At 42.3% G+C, this 16,788-nt stretch overlaps 1 protein-coding gene across 2 annotated transcripts in view; it reads left to right on the top strand.

Annotated features, from left to right (window-relative positions):
• ADARB2 (adenosine deaminase RNA specific B2 (inactive)) overlaps nt 1–16,788 on the top strand; it is a 302,737-nt gene that overhangs the window by 250,221 nt on the left and 35,728 nt on the right. For both annotated transcript variants that reach the window (XM_014872263.2, XM_088159352.1), the window contains 2 exons: nt 8,105–8,273; nt 15,013–15,164. In XM_014872263.2, coding sequence (XP_014727749.2) covers nt 8,105–8,273; nt 15,013–15,164 — 321 coding nt within the window. The remainder of the gene's footprint in view (nt 1–8,104; nt 8,274–15,012; nt 15,165–16,788) is intronic.

Here is a 16,788-nt window from a genome sequence, read left to right as displayed (position 1 = left end):
CCTCAGTTCTGCTGCTCCAAATTTAGTGCCCACTTCCCTCCTTGAGGTTTGTACCTTTCAGATCCTCAGAAACACGCACACCATGCTCATAGTTTGCATATTCAATTTTTGTACTCTCCTGCTGGCTCACTCTTCTCTGCAGCCCCCAGGAGTCTTGCCTTTGTTTTCTGATTCCCATCCACTTGGGCAACCTTCTCACCATTCTTTTCTGCACTGGAAATCCACCTTTTGAATGAGGCTTAATGGAAAGATCTGCACAAAAATATATTGCAAAATGGATTAGCACAAGAATCCTTTCTCAGGCATCCCATGATGTGATCAAATAGTACAAAATGGGCTTGTGTCAGAAAGGGATTTTTGTTTCAGAGGAACTGAATTTGGAACTTATTTAAAAGTGCACTCCCTCACCCCTCCCCACCCCGGTGGGTCTGGGCAAAATTTACTGTGCCTGACTGTGAAAGGAGAACCACAGCCACCCTCAGACAATACCCTGGCTCTTCCTTCCAGCACAGAGGGGTCAGAGATCAGGGTAGAGAAGATTGTCACTCTGTCCCTGCTCCTTCAGTGATGAAGATGAAGAGCTCTGCAAAGAATAGCTTTACCTAGGCAGTGCAGTAAAGGGAGGATTACTCAACACGTTAATAAGGGAAGAAAATATGAGGCTCTCAGAGGCCCCCTCTACACCCCCTCTTTTCACAGAAATACAATATATTCAGTTACACGTAACACACATTTTGATGTAAGGACAGGAAATCCCTGTGCAACTCCAGTGTTTCAAAGACTGTTCCATTTATGCCCCTAAATATCTGTACCCTCACTGCTTGCCACTTTGTTCCTATTGTTTGCTACCTGTGTATCTGCCTTTTCTTCAGACTTCTGCTATTCCATTTCCTAAGCCTTAACATGCTTCTTTCTTCCCATATTTTAGTCAGCTGCTTCACATCAGCTGCTCCCATCCACCTCAGGGGTGTTCTTTGGGGCATCCAGTGTGAGTTAGGGGTTACAGCCAGGGTGCTCACTGAAGTTCCAGGCTCCTGTTTTTCACTGAAATTACCACAATTGCTACCACAGGTACAATAGAAAACGGAGAGAAAAAAAAATGAGCTGCAGCAGTCTTTATGGCTGGCAGATAAATGCATACTGTGAATTGATATATGAATACTATTAATCATCTGTGATGTACACAATTCTTCTCTTATGGCTACACATTTTGAATATTTTTTTAGTCATAAGTGTGGTTTTGTTCTCTGTGCAGAGCTGGGGACAGCAGAGCTCCCTATGTCAGGAGTGCATAACCTACATCAGCACTGAAGAGCAAGGTACACCATGCCACACACCTGCCCCTCAGTCCTCAGCTCCCTCCTTTCACATACATTTCACTCCCTTTGAAGCCTCAGAATAGAGGGGGTGTCGATGCAGCTGTGGGGAAAATGAACTGATGGACCTGGGTAAACACATCCCTCACTTCTAACCATAGACCTACCCCTCATGTAAGCACTAGCATACAGGGGCAATGGTTTCAGTTTCCAGAGAAATGTGCCCTTTTCCTGGGATTTTTTTGAAGGATAAAATGGGGAGAAGAGCTCTTTTCCACTTTGGCAGTATTTTCTGTGGGTCATTGCCCACTCCTGGGGTGGCAGGCAGCAGCCTGGCAGCACGGTGCCCCCAGGTCTCTGCCCAGGTTCAAGGATCTGCCTTGGGACACTGGGGTGCCCACAGCTCATCCCTGCAGGCAGCTTTTCCAGCATCACTGCCCTTTCATGTCTTGACTATCTCTTATTACAAAATTAAAGCCATTCTAAGAATGTGATAGGGCTGCCAGGGAAGAAGATAAGAGAAAATAATGCAGGACTTGTCAGTGCTATGTAACATCAAGAAATTTTCCTTCCCTAAACAAACCTGAAATGGAATCCTGAACTTATTCAGCTGTGAGTAGAGGGTATTAAAAAAAAAAAAAAACAACCCTCCTCTGTGATCAGAGCTCAATTAAGCTGCCTTGAAAATTATTCCAAATACACTTTTTTTTCAGATAACAATAGACAATCCTTTTGACTGATTTGTTAAAAAAGGTAAAGAAAGAGCATAGAATTATTGCTTATCAGAGAGAGAAGCAGCACCATTTAAAATAACATGAAATTGTATCCCATGAATTATTCAGAAGGGTTGATGTTACACTATCATTATTTCTGGCTTTCCTTTTTACTGCATTGCATTTTGTGTAAGTTGTCTCCCACCCAATAAAAGAGGTGTGGGTTTTCTTAATTAATCAAACCTGATTTTTCTGATTTTTTTTTCCAATTTAAAATTAATATATTTTGAGCAGTGAGTTGTCTTCATGGTGTCATGCTGAAAAAGAAGATAGATTTCACTACCACTAGCAGGGTCTAAAACATGCAGTGCAATAGTCACTTGCACATACTGACTGGTGCTTCTCTATGTGTCATGCCAGCTGCTGAGAAACCAAAGTGTGATCCCAGTTGTATTCTGGCATTAGCAGTTGTAAACTCCATGCTGTTCTGTGTGAATTAGGCTCACTGAATTTCACAGTTCTCTGATGCACAGCCAATGTGATTCAGTTTGCTGATTGCAGGTACTAGTCTACACCTCCTGCGATTACCTCATGGTTTTGATTTTCCTTTCCAACACAAAAATATGCATGGCTAACAAACTCATTCTTATGGAAGGTCCTAATGATCATAGCCCAGTAGAAGAGTAACTCTTTTAAAATCAATGGAAGCATTGACTAGACTAGCCAAAACTCACTTGTTTTATTGGTCCATAAGATGTCAGCCGGTTCTCCACATCCAGCTTATCTGCTGAGTAAACCTTCATATTTTTGCTTACTCTCTCTCTTCTGTTAACATCTTTCTGAATCATTTCTGTTGCAAGCTCTGTGGCTGCAGGCCTGGTGTTTTGGGAGGTCACATAGGGAAGACATCCCTGCTTGCTTTCTGTGTGTAAAAGTTCAGCTCAAATCAAAATTACCATCCTTGAATATACTAACATTGATACAGCTACCCTTGATTGTTGTGGGGGAGAAAAGCTGGAAAAAAAATCTCAAGAAGTTTAAACATAAGGGAAAAAATATAAAGGCTCTAGATTTGTTCGGCTTGCCCTCTTTTGATTTGGGGAGTTCTGATCAGTATTTTGCTGCTTGGAAGAAAAATCTTTCTCAGAACATTTTTCCGCAGTGTAGAAAGGTTTACTTCTTCTGGCTGTCTGTAGGTCTTCAGAGTTCATTAAGATCCTGGGATGTAATGTAGATTATCAAAAAGCAAATATCTAAACTAGGGCAGATGGATAACCTCCTAGGAAAATTCTTCTCCTTTGACTGTAAAGAGAGTCTACAGTAATTAGCTCAGCTATGGACATCTGAACTCTAGTTATCCAGAATAGCTGAAATTAATCTCCCTGCTGGTGTCAGCAAACTGGAAATGGCTTATAATAAAATCCAGTTTCTTTCAACATCTCAGCTATGACGTGAAAGTCTGCACTATCACTGACAGACAAAAAATGAACATCGGTGGTTCGAGGTTCATCCTGCCTGGCTGTGAGAGGAGTTCCTGCCTCTAGACCCGGAATGGGCTCAGGCTTTCAGCAGGGCACCAGAAAGGATTGTTTCCTCACTGGATCATTAGACTGAATCTGTGATCAAAAGCAATGTGCCATTTATGTGTACATTTTTGTTTTATAATGCAACTAATTAATTGACAGAATTTGTCAAGATAAAATGTAGTGAATTCCCTCCCTGCTCTCTCAGCTGTCCTCAGCCAACAGGGTGTTAGCCAGGACCCAGCCACCATGCTGGCACAGCTTCCCAATTTCCTTTCCCCTGCTTCATTTCCTTTTCAAATTGAAAACTATTAGAAGTCTTTAGGCAAATAATAGAAATGTAATGCAGGTGCCTGTTATAAATCGCTCACTAGTTACTTTTAACCTAATGTCTCCTCAAACATTACTTTGCAAAAGGCAGTGAGGGTAGGAAATGCCTCATGAACTCTGGCAATGAGTGGGTCAGGAGTTAAGGTCATAATAATGTAACCCATTTCTCCTTGTTTGTCAAATAACCTGAATGCAGTTACATCCTTGGATCTTTCACCCGAGACTGACTCTTCTCAGTGAGAACATGAGTCTTGTGGGGAGCAGTCTTTGTCCTGGGTCAAACCCTGCTGTACAGCCCTAAGCAGGGTAGGTGCTATAAGGCTGGTGGTGCCTGTTAGTGTTTGTGTAGGATTCTGCCACTCACAAAGCCATAGCTTTCCTAGGCGTGGCTTGAGGATGTGCACAGTCTGGATCTGCTGCATGTCTAAGGTTAAATTAATCTATGTTTGTGAGGGAGCTCGACTTTCATAAATAGAAATTACTTGAGAAGTTTGAAGTATTCTGCAAGCAAAATAAAATAGGAAGTAAACATTAATAACAAGAGTTAGTAATTACTGGTTTTAATGCAAAATAGACAAATGTACAGAAGTGCCTATTAATTCTGAATCACTGAAGCAAATATCTAGGCTCCAGAGCTGGAAATGCTGCCTAAAATGCCAGTGTGATTAGTCAATGCTAAAATCTGCCTTCATCAGCTAGGCATCATGTCTTGTTCTCAGAGAAAAATTCCTCCCATGTTCACTGGCAATAATATCAAACATTACACAGGGGATAAACCTCCAACTCTGTGTGTGTACCAAACAAGGCATGCAAGAGGACAATCTGTTAGCATGGGTGCTCCTGAACACAGCGGACAACTGTCAGATTGTTGGAAGTGTTTCTCATCATGCTGGGTGCCCTCACAGGCAGCACTGAACAGTGCTATGTTGGTCACAGATCACTTTCTCCATTTGGCTCCCCAGTGAGCTGTAAATATTTCAAAGCTAATGCATAAGTCATGTACACCTGGGTTTCCAAGTGCCACAGCAGTGAGACATAACTCTTGGGTATTTCTGAGCATAGAGAAGCATGGATTATTTTCTGACACTGCAAATGGAAAATACATGGAGATCTTTAATGTTTAACACTCAGACTGGTTCTGCAAATTCTTGGAAGCCATTGCCTCCCAGCCCCAGGCAACATCTAAGTGATGTTCTGCAAACACTTGCACCTTGCCAGGACTGGAAACACCCCAGGCTGTGTCCACACATGGCTACCTACTGGGGCCCCATATGACTGAAAGCTAACATATGGAGTTAATTCACCCAAACATGAACACCCCAAGTACACTGGCTATGGCTGTGCAGGTGGACGTTGTGATAGCAAACAACATCAGAGGGATTCATATTATTGCTACATATGATACGTGTTGAGTACCTTTCTTTTTCGTTTGTGAATAAATCCAGACCTTACAGAAAATCCTGAGAGCATTCATCAGTTTACCCTCATCTGGGAGGAGAAAAAGTTTTTATTTTGTGGATAAAATGATTGAAAAAATAAAAGACATCACACTGTGTACTGGGCTGACTGGGGAGTTGAGGAAGGTGTACATCCCAGAGAGCAGGAGGGCTTACCCAGGTGGTTTGATCTGTGTTTTCAGAGCCTGGTGCTTTGACTACAAGGTGAAGGGGGCGAGGAGGAGGCACACCAGGGGTGTCCTAATGCTAGGAAAAGGAAGCAGTTGGCCTCACTGCCCTGAGAAGGAGTATTGACTGAGGTCCTCAGGGGCAGACAAAGAGGTTCACAAGTTTCTGTAGGAGAGAATTGCCTCTTGGTGTACTCCTGCTGTGCTGAGGTAAATAAGGTTCTATCTACAGTGGGAAATAAATAAAATACAACAAAAAATATCTGATTCTTTTCATGGATTTTCCAACCAAGGAAAATACTACCTACTGTTGAAGAAAATATACACTGCTTCTTGAGGTGCTGAGTGGGACTCAAATACCTCAGTGGCAGGCAGTGGCCCATGAAATGTTGGGTGTTAGTCCATGTGAAAGGCAGTGTTAACTAGATGGACGTGTCATAATCTAAGACATCTATTATTTTTCTCACAAAAGCAGTGACCCTAAATCAAAGCAATTTTAATGTACAGACTATAAGCATTTTTATTTGTAGGAAATGAGTAATTTTTCCACCTCAACTTTTTACCTAGTAATAAAACTGGAATAAACACAAATGCTTTTTCTCCTCTCCATTTCTCCCATGTGTTCCCATCTTCACTTCTTGAGTTTTCAAGATTTCCAGCTCTTTTTTGTCTCCCCAATAAATACTCCAAAATACGTTTTTAGGGCCACATGTATAGTAACAAATAGAGATTAAACTTTCAGCACAGGCATACAGTGATGTGTACTTTGTCACTTGTACCTGTAACAATTTCTGTATGAGACTCTCACAACCAGGGGCTCAGATGTAATTAATTGAATTTTTCACAATACTTACATCTCTCCTACACATGCCACAATGCTGCAATGCCACATTACAACTAAACCTTTAGGATTACTGATGTAACTTTTGTATTGATGTAGGCATGAAATATTTTTTATATAATTTGCAATTATATTCATTAATCATGGCAACAGTGCTACAGCATGTCATCCACTACTAGTCCCAGTGCTGTGTAGACATTTTGGAGGGCTGTTGATGGTATTTACTAACTGGGAAATCACTGGCTGCCCCAGTCCTTTTGTTTAAAAGACTATTTCCTTCTCCATCAGCTCTTTTGTTATTTAACACCAATAGATTTTATAAGGGAACATGGCCCCAAACATGCCAAGCCAAAAAAATCTCAGCAATTTCTCAGTTCTTCTGCTATTCAATAGATCTCATAAGAGGAAAAAAAATATTTTTCCTGACTCTGTAAGATTATTCCTAAAGCTTTTCTAAAGCTAAAGTAATACCATAGAAACAGCATCACTACGACCCACAGGAAGATTGTTTCCATTCCTCCTGTGGGTATTTGCAGTCTCAGACCTGTCTTCACTGACTTGTCACACTTTGAGGTCTTGATTCAGTTGCCTAAACACAGGTGTGTGTTTTCACTGAGCCTCTTTATGGATTTCCATGTGAGATGCATGGGGAGTGTGCAGAACCTCTTGGACTCCCCAGACAGCAGCCAGACATTAGGCAGGACATCAAGGGCATCTCAGGTGACCCTACCTGGGCACAGCCACACCAACACCAACAGTCTGAGCCACTGTGCTGTACTGTGCAGGTGTTTGTCTACACACAGCCATTGTGTCAAACAGCCCTACACTCAGGGGCTACTTTGTCACTTCTAGAGAAAGCACCTATCAGGCAAAAAAGTTATTTTTCCCAAGAGCTTCTCCCTTGTTCTTTGGTATTTAGAGAGCCCAGAGGTGTGTTTTTCAAGAGATAATTTCATTTTGGGCTCAGTTCATTCTAAATTCTACTTTGAAATTTTCTACAGGGCTGAATGAGCTATGTTTTAGAATGAAATCCTGGTCTTGTTGAAGTCTCTAAATATTTTGCAACTGACTCCAAATAAACTAGGATTTATTCCTAGAAAGTGTCTATCTGAACCAAATAAGGGACATCTTTCAATTGCTGTCACCATTATGTGGAGAGACAACAGATGAGCAAAGCTGGTCTCAGTGATAAATGCTCCATTCCTGAGACCACACTGAAAAGAGCACTGGAGTAGCTGCTCTTGAAGAAACTAAAAGGAAACTGGACTGAAAGTCAAATCTGTTGGGGTATTTTCTTCACGAGTTTTAAAGATCAGCCCCAGAAGCATTACTTCCATTTTATTTAGTACTTAGAGTGCAACAGCAATGAAACCTAACATTACAGGGAGTATGTGTTCCCACCAGAAAATGTCTTCAACAGCTCATAAAAACCTGGCCATTTATCAGCACTGCAGGAGATCTTTATTACCTCCCTACAGCATATGCTCTGCTATGATGTAGTTATTGATTTAACAAGTAAACTTCATGGCGAGCTTTTATCTTGGAATTAGCAGCAAGACTGAAATATAGACGTTATTATTCTAATAACAAAGATGTGAGATTCCTGCATATTCCAAAGGCCTTATCATCACCTTAACAAGCATTCCATTAGGGCTGTCTGGCTGCCACATCAAAGCCTGTGCTGTGAGGACTTTAACAATCATGGTATCATGCTCACCCGCAGCAATTTCACAGCACTTTTGTTTTCCTTCCTACAGGTTTGGACATCAGGCAAGCTCAGGTTATTGTGCTGTCATCGGGTACCAAATGTATAAATGGGGAGTACATAAATGACCAAGGGCTTGCGGTCAACGACTGCCATGCAGAAATTGTGGCAAGAAGGGCATTTGTTCACTTCCTCTACTCACAGCTGGAGCTACACTTAAGGTAACTGAATTCTGTTGATTTTTGGGACTGTTATATGGCCTTCAGTGGAACAGATCCATCCTCCAGACAACGGAACTATTTGTTTCTTTATGTAATTTTTTCTGAGTCTTTAGGTGATGAAGGAACAATATACTTCACAAAAAAAATTGAGAGTTAGGTAGTCTAAAGTGTTGAGTCATGAGCTGCTTTACTTCAGCTGATTCTCTTTCAGTAGTGATTAGATATGACTCATAAAGCTGGGTTTTATGAAGCCTGATGATTTTGTACAAATCTTTACATGCAGGCTTATTAGTATCATTCACTGACCAGAGACTTGAAGGGAGTCATTTTGTTTAATGCAGCCATTTTCCTATCTTCCTTGCTGCTGCTGAAAGATCTCAAAGAAGTGATTTATAGATCATTAATGTCTTCATTGACTCACTAGAGAACCAATGAGTGTTAACAGCACAGTAAACTTTGTGCCAAAGTGTAAGATGCTATCACTCACTCCTTCTTTATGATGTTTTAAAATGTTATAGCATGTAGAATCATTACAGTGGAATTATTGTTCCTGTCTTCAGCCAAATCCACCTTGTTACCATTTAAATGGTTAATGGGTCATGCACTGCCTGGAAGATGGTAATAAGAGGGGTACCTCAGCATGCTCTTTTCTCTGATCATGTCTATCAGCAACCTGGAAGAGGTTATGTAGTGCTTGGTTATAAGCTTTGCAGAGGACACCAAAATGTGGGAAGGACCAGTCACTAGGCTTGAGGGCTGGTCTGTCATCCCAGCAGGCTGGAGGGCTGGACCAACAGGAACTTTGACAGAAAACTTTGCAAGGACAAATGCAAAGTCCCACACCAAGGAGGACCTTCCTCCCTTCCACCACGAAGGAAACAAATACAGGCTGGGGAACAGCTCTGCTGAAAAGGGATGGAGTTTGTAGGTAGACAGGAAGCAAGACATTAGCTAGTGGTGTGCCTAAGAACAGAGAGGGTCAGCAGGATTCTGGGAAGTATGAAGAGTCTGTCAAGGATGTGTGCGTCCACCACTAATCAGCACATCTGCAATACTGTGTGCAGTTTTGGGTGCTCCAAAGGAAAGACATCAACCATGTGACACAGGCTCAGCAGAGGCTACCCAGAGTCTCAGGGGCCAGAGCTCTTGGTCTGTGTGGAAGTGCTGACAGATGTGGACCTGGTGATCCTTCAGGTGGGATGGCAGAGCCAGCAAAGCATGTCAGCAGCACAAGGGAGCTGATGTCTTTACCAAGGTGTGCAGTGGGAAGGTGACAGACAAGAGGCACACCTGAAACAAGAGAAGCTCAGTCTGAGTATGAGGACTAATTTTCTCCATGGGGATAGGCTGGCAGTGGGACAGGTCACTCAGAGTTGTGCAGTCTCTCTCCTGTCTTGGACATTTTCAAAATCTGAGTGCACAGAACCTTAAGCAATCTGTCCAACTGCTTGGAGAAGGAGGTTGGGATAGAGATTTGAGGTCCTTACCAGCCTGAATTAGCCTATGATGTGAAAACTGAGCAGAAGTGAAACTGAGGTGGCATTTATTATATAGAAAGAACCAAGAAATGAAGGAAAACAAAGAAAAGCCCTTTTTCTCTACATGTCATTCTTCTGCCCTCCATTCTTGAGTCCATATTCATGTGACTTTTTCTGAAGGCCATTAAACTCAGTGCTGAAACTTCCTTTGACTTCATAAGGTTTTGCATCAGATCACAGACACAAGGGTTAATCTAAGCAAGATTGTGTGTTGTTGTAAGCACCTGTGATACAGTTGCACCTAAGTAATAATAACAGGAATAATGGCTATTTTCACTTCAGGCTGGAGTTGAAGACAAGAGAGTATATTGAGTACATGGGTTTGGCTAACAAAGGGGGACAAGAGCATTGAAGGGTTTAATCAAAAACAATATTCTCTCTATTTCATTCAGAATTGCTTTCAAGTTTACATTAAATTATTATGTTTTCAGCAGTGTAGCAGCCCCAGTACTCGCTTCGTGCTATGGTCTCTTGGGAAACAAGTGCTAACACTGTATCTTAAACTACTGTATTGATCCACCTCCCTAACATGTTCAGTCATATTATTATTTTATTTGGATCAATGTTAACAGCCTTTTGTTAAGAGAATCCTCAGTGCAGCACAAGCTCTGTTCACAATAACTTAAATTCACTCTCTGTTCAGCCAAGACCAGGCACCCCCACTTGCCTGACCAGCACACACCATAAAAATCTCAACCAAAATTGTCAAGGCTAAGCACCTTTAAATGACAGAGCTGGAGTTATTGTCAAATCGGATTCTGCTTCCTTGAAGTCCATGGGGAAGCAAAACTGTGTGTTATGATATATTCTTCAATTTTAATATTTATTGCTACACAGTTTCCTGCCATCATCGAGAGCTTTCTCATATGGTGATAAATTGAAATAAAAAAAAATGCGTTTTCTGCACATTGAAATCATATTTACTCCTTTTTCTCTGGAGACATCTCCTTTTCACAGAGAAAACACATGATGCTGTCACACAGCTATAAGGACAGAGTTTTTAGGACGTGGTAACTCAGCTCCAGCTGTACACCATCTCCTCAGGCTTGGGGGAAACACAAAGCTATTGTAATGCATTGGCATTAACCTATCCCAAATTAAACTCCTCTCCCAGGCCAGCAAGCTGTTGTACAAAGTTATAAATGAACTGAAACCAAAAAGATGGTTTTCTTTTGAGAGCATACTTCTTGACCCAAAGAACTTAAATTTTCCATCATTCACTATGGAACAGGCAAGTTTGTTCTGTGGAGAGTATTTCCTATTTTCCACATACCTTCCTCCCACCAAGCCTACCTGCTGAGCGTGGTCTCTGCAGCTGGATTTCAAATTTCAGGAACTCCCAGTGCAAGAAACATTTTTCTGTGTGATGCTGTCTTTGAAAAGGAACCTCTTTTCCAGAATTTACAAATACTGCCATTGATCTCAGTAGTGTAGCATGAAGGCTTCTAAGAGCAAGGGCAAGCAGGTTGGAGAAAGCAAGGGCCAGGATATAAAGCTAATAGAGGGCCAGGAGACAGGGATTCACCGAACTGAATTTACTTCTTGGCAGTCAAGGCTCCTTTGATCACCAGTGCAGAGAAATGGGCATCTCTGAGGTGGAACTCAGCAGAACTGTTCAGGTGCCTTTTTGGGGTGAGATGAACTACCATGTACTGGGGCAAATCTTTTTCCATTTCTCTAAAGAGAGAATACGGCAACTTCTTCAAGTATTTAAGCTGCAGAACAATTCCATCCACAAGCCAATGTTGCAGCTATGTGCAAATTATTTTCTCCCCTTTCTCATCTTATTGCTAAATGTTAGAGGTGTGAGTTTCCTGACTTTTCTTTGGAAAGAGTTCCAGAATGAGAACTTTATCCTCTCTAAGAAGCAAGAGTGACAAATACTTCAAAAGGAAACATTTTTTCAACAATTCATTGTCTAGAGTTTGAGTTAAATAAAAGCTAAAAGCACAACTAAAACCCGTCAGCTTCTAACCAGTCTGATTAAAACCCTTAGCCCTCCCAGATTTCATTTTTATGACAACCATAATCCTCCAGTTCTCCAGACTTTCATGAAAGAGATGAGAAGTAAGACGTAAATTTTCTGATGTACAAAAGAAGGACAAGAAAGACCTTTTGAGAAGCTTTTTCTAAGAATCACCATCAAAAAGCACACAAATATGATGGTCTGATTCTCTTGCAACGGTGGTGGTAGGGAAATTGGCATCATTTTCCATGGTATTATTTATACCAACTGGCCAATAGGGAAGAGAAGAAAACACAACTCTTCTTTTTTAAAGATAAATAAAATTAATAGAGTATCCTTAAAATAAATCAGCACTTTAGTAAGCTTGCTGCTGTAGTGCACCCTTCAGGTGCCAGGGAGATGATTTTACCAGAAAGTAAGCTGTTTCAGCAAGTCAGATGCAAACCACAGTTTATTTTATATGTAAAAAGCAAGGAATAGTCTTAATCCAGTCCAGTTAAGTTATTTTTTCCAGGAAAATCAGCTGCTTGCTACACATCTACTAAGCCTACTGTTATTTTCTCTGGGATGCTGTCTTGTAGTATATAGTACTAGAAACTCCTGGTACATACATTTACATGCTAAAAACTGCTCCTCTCCTTGTCGGACTTTGTTTCACCAAAATGCTTCATACATATTAAACCATAAGTATGTGCTTAAGTATCTTCTTGAAGTCAGCTCAAAACATGGGCATGTGTTATGCTGAATAATGAACTTAAGCAAAAGATTAGAATTTATCATGTTTTTAAATGTTCCTCTTGAATGACCCTCAAATCCCAACTCCCACATAAATTCATAACAGGTAATTCTGCTCTTTTAGCCACCGCCAGTACTCAGAAATGACACTTTAATGCCACCCCCTGACTGAATGGGATCTGTAGGCTCACTGTGGGCTCCTCTCTCCATTGCTTTGTGCAGGCTGTGTTTGGCTGTGCAAAGGATGTTGTAAAGAACAGCTGCTGCAAAGTCATCTTCCCCCTCACAGTTCAAAACACCATGTGTACTGCTGCTGGGGTAGAGGTGGCTTTGCAAAAGTGCATCTCACGCTTCACCTGGACCATTTTTACAAGATCACTGGGTCCCCCTGGGCTTTGAAATACAGCAAACATCTCATGCACAAGAATCTTTACTAGGCCATGGCAGATGGTGTTGCAACCCAAACTCTTTTCCAGTAACTCTTTTCCAGTTTTGTTATTAATCCTATTCAACCACAGTGCAGGAATGAACCTCATGTTTGAGTTCAGCTCCTAAAAATCCATCTCAAAGGCAGGTCAGGACCCTATGTGATATGAAGAACCTCAGCCTGCTGGAGGAGAGAGTCAAGTTGCCCTGCCCTCCAGCCCTGCCAACTATTTTTAGAGCAGCTGTCTATCACCCAACCTGGCAGCCACACTGGCCACAGATCCTTGTTGGTGCTCATGAAGAGGTAAGAAAGCAAGGTTAATCAGTGAAAAACAATGACCAGTGAAAACAGGATGGAAGCTGAACTTCTGAAATCCAGCCCAAAGCATGACTGCTCCAACCCTACATAGCAACTGTCTCTAAGTACTGTAAGCTGCCTCCCCACACACTCTGGTGAGATTTAATGTAATAATAGCAGGCATTTGGACTGCACAGCTTTGTATTCTCCCAGCTGATTTTGTAGTGAATTATTTAAAACTACCTGCAATTGCTCTAAAGTCCAAGCAGCAGGACTTACAGAGATTTTATTATTTCAGAGGCTTGTATCAGGGCGATAATATAATTAGTGCAGTTGGGAAATTCCACCACAGCCAGCAGAAAATGAAGGAGCTGCATGTGGCAGCCCCAGCTCGGCAGCCGGTGTGACTCCCTGTCCCTGACAGGCGAGCTAATGTGCCTGTAAATTCCTCCTGACAGCAAACGCATCCTGGCATCAAAAAATGACAAAACACCCAAACCATGGAAGAGTGACAGCCAAACAGCTTCAATAGCACAGAGGCTGCACTGGGAGAAAACAGGCAGAGGCATCTTGGATGAAAGCCAAGGACTTGCTCGAAGGCTGAGTAAAAAGCACCCTGTTTGCACTATCAGCAGGCAGAGACAGGCAGAAATCGCCTTGGTTAATGGGCTGTCCTGTAGTGAATTAAACGGGTGGGATTCCACCTTATTAACAGCATCCTAGGAAAATCATTACCTGCAGGTGCTGTTCTGTTCAGAGATATTCCTCCAAAAAAAACCTGAGTTTTTGAGGGAAGGACCAGGCCATCAGAGGGAAAGGAGTCTCATCATAATATAACATTTTCACTTTCAAAATTATGATCATGACCATCACCCAAATACACATATTAGAGGCAGCTGTCTGTCAGAGAAATCACCCATATCTTCCCAAATGTAACTCATCAGAAAAACTGCACAGCAGCAGAGCCTTAATGCTGTGCTGTTGCTGCAAACGGCAGCACTGGGAGGGTTTGGCCTCCCGGGCAGCTGTTGCTAATGGAATATGTGCACTGCATCCCCATCTAGCTGCTGAACCACTGCAAAGATAAAAGCTTCATCTCAATAAGTGTCTCTTTCAACACGGCTGAGAAAAGTCTGCACAAGTTTTGTCCACCCTTCTTAAGATGGCTTCTGATTTCCAAAAATGCCAAGCAACCAAGAGGACCCTGCTGGCCTAGGTGGAGCACTTGTAGGTGGCTCTGGTTGAATGGGAGAGAAGAGTAACACCTGGGGAGCAGTAGGGTTGGCAGTGGTCATTAAACTTGGGTGCTTCATTAGACGCCCTTTTCAGTGGAGCGTATGAACAGACATCTCAGCTGTGGTGATTGATGTTAATGGGATTCAAACATGTGCCTAGGCATCGTGATCAGCAGAGCTGATGTGTTACATGAGAGCCCAAGAGAAGTCGTTTTTTCATGCATCAGAACCACTTTAAAATCAGTGTGTTTATGCATCTGTGCATGTTGGGAAGGAGACTTACCCTTCAGAAATCCACATGTTATCATTAGAATATATTTAGGTAAGCAAGCCAAAAGCCCTTTGGTAGTTTTGACCTCTTTCACACATTTCTTCACCCGGAGAAGCTTATTGTTTTTCTCTTGTCACTAGGCAAAATATATGATGCCGGGTGCTAATAAAAACAAACAAACAAGCAGAGGGAGAAAAGGAGAGAGAGAGCTCAGAAATGTTTCTGATTTGGCGTGTAACAAATGACCTGGAACCTCTTTTGTGATCCTAGCAAACGGCGAGAAGACTGGGAGCGATCAATCTTCGTGCGATTGAAAGAAGGAGGCTACAGGCTGCGGGAGAACATCCTGTTCCATCTGTACGTCAGCACCTCGCCCTGCGGAGACGCGCGCCTCAACTCCCCCTACGAAATCACAACCGACCGTAAGGAAAAATCGGCCCTCTGCTTCTCCTCCTTTGCCTGCGCTTTGTCTTTTTTTGGTTTTGTTTTTGTTTTTTTTCAAGATCAGATCCTTCTTGCTGTCTTTCTTTGCTGGCAGAAGTTGTTTCACTTGAGAGCAAAAACACTACAGGCTTTAGAGAGTGTGTGTCTGCTGCTTGGTCCTGTGTGCTGGGGTAAGGTGTGCAGGGAAAAATCAGAGCTGAGCAAGGCAGCTCCTCACACCTGGGGCTCCATGGCTCTGCTGGGGAGTACATTCCTGCATTTCCTGATTGATACATACAACCCTGAAAGTAAATAAGTTTTAGAAAGCATCAAAGAGATCCTTGAAGCCACAGCCAGAGGCTGGACCAGAGGATCAGGGCTCTAACTGAAGATGCATAGACTCTTCTCAGGGTTTACAGAGTACATATGGGTTGAAGGGTTGCATTTGCTCTAAAACAGGCTGCAGCAGCTGGAGTCTGAAGTAAAGCACTAGTATGATATGATGCGATATTATACAGTATTATACAATGTTATACGGTATTATATGATATTATATATGATACAGCATATCTGTAGTGTTGATTGTTCATCAGACTCTCTCCAAATATCACCTGCACTTGCAGCAAATAATGGCAAGACCCTTATGGAAGGGATCCTTCCGAAGCCATCCTGCCTATGTCAGATATGCTGCATGGTCACTGCATGGCAGGTGGGTTTGTTGGAGTCCACCAGGTCAGCCTTAGAGTCCCTGGAACCACACCTATGGCATTCAAGCAAACACATGATTTTCCAGGGATTTCTTGTCTAGAGGTGATCCTGCAAACGAGATGAACAGATCAGATCTTGAGCCATTGTGTGTGCCACCAACAGACCTGCAGAGCTTGTTGTTCATGATGCCAAATGACATCTCCACCATGACCCAGCACTCTCACCTCATCACTCCCATAACATGCATGTCCCTGTCCTTGCCCTGCCGTGGCAGAGGCATGTCCTTGTTGCTTTCCCACTGCACCAGCTCTGTCCCTGCCTAGCCACATGGAATGCCCCCAGCAAGGGACAGGGCACTCCAGAGATCTGTGGCTTGTTATCTCATGCCTGTCACCCCATGATCCAATACACCAAGGCTACTCTCTTATCTCTGCCCCAGCCACTGCTCCTCATTCATGCATTTTACAGTGCTGCAAAGCCCACAGTGCTGGCTGCCAAATGTACACGTAATGAGAAATAGTCCTTGCCCTGACTACCTTGATTGTGATGCAGGCAAGACAAAAAAACGGATGGAGGAGGAAGCATAGACACGGGAATGTAAAATTAATCACCCAAGGTCACACAACGACCTCACTTCCTCACAGGCAAATCCATCAGACTGTAGTTTCACCCCTTTGTGATTTCTTATTTGTATAAGTTATTTATTAATGTTTAGGTATTATTCTGCCCAGACTAGAATTTCTTTTCACATGTGAAACAGCAGCTTGCTGGAGCAAGAAAGCAGAATGCACCTATTCAGGAAGGAAATGTGGTCTTTGCCTAACGTGATTTCTGCATTGTGTCAGCAGGGTTTATAAAATGAACAAAAGCAAGTAAATGCTTAAAACTCAAAATCAAATCAACAAATTCCTGATG

This window comes from Sturnus vulgaris, chromosome 1 (genome assembly GCF_052056855.1).
Source record: "Sturnus vulgaris isolate bStuVul1 chromosome 1, bStuVul1.hap1, whole genome shotgun sequence".
NCBI lineage: Eukaryota > Metazoa > Chordata > Aves > Passeriformes > Sturnidae > Sturnus > Sturnus vulgaris.
The sequence above is the reverse complement of the archived record's forward strand: the minus strand, read 5'-3'. Positions and strand labels throughout refer to the sequence as shown.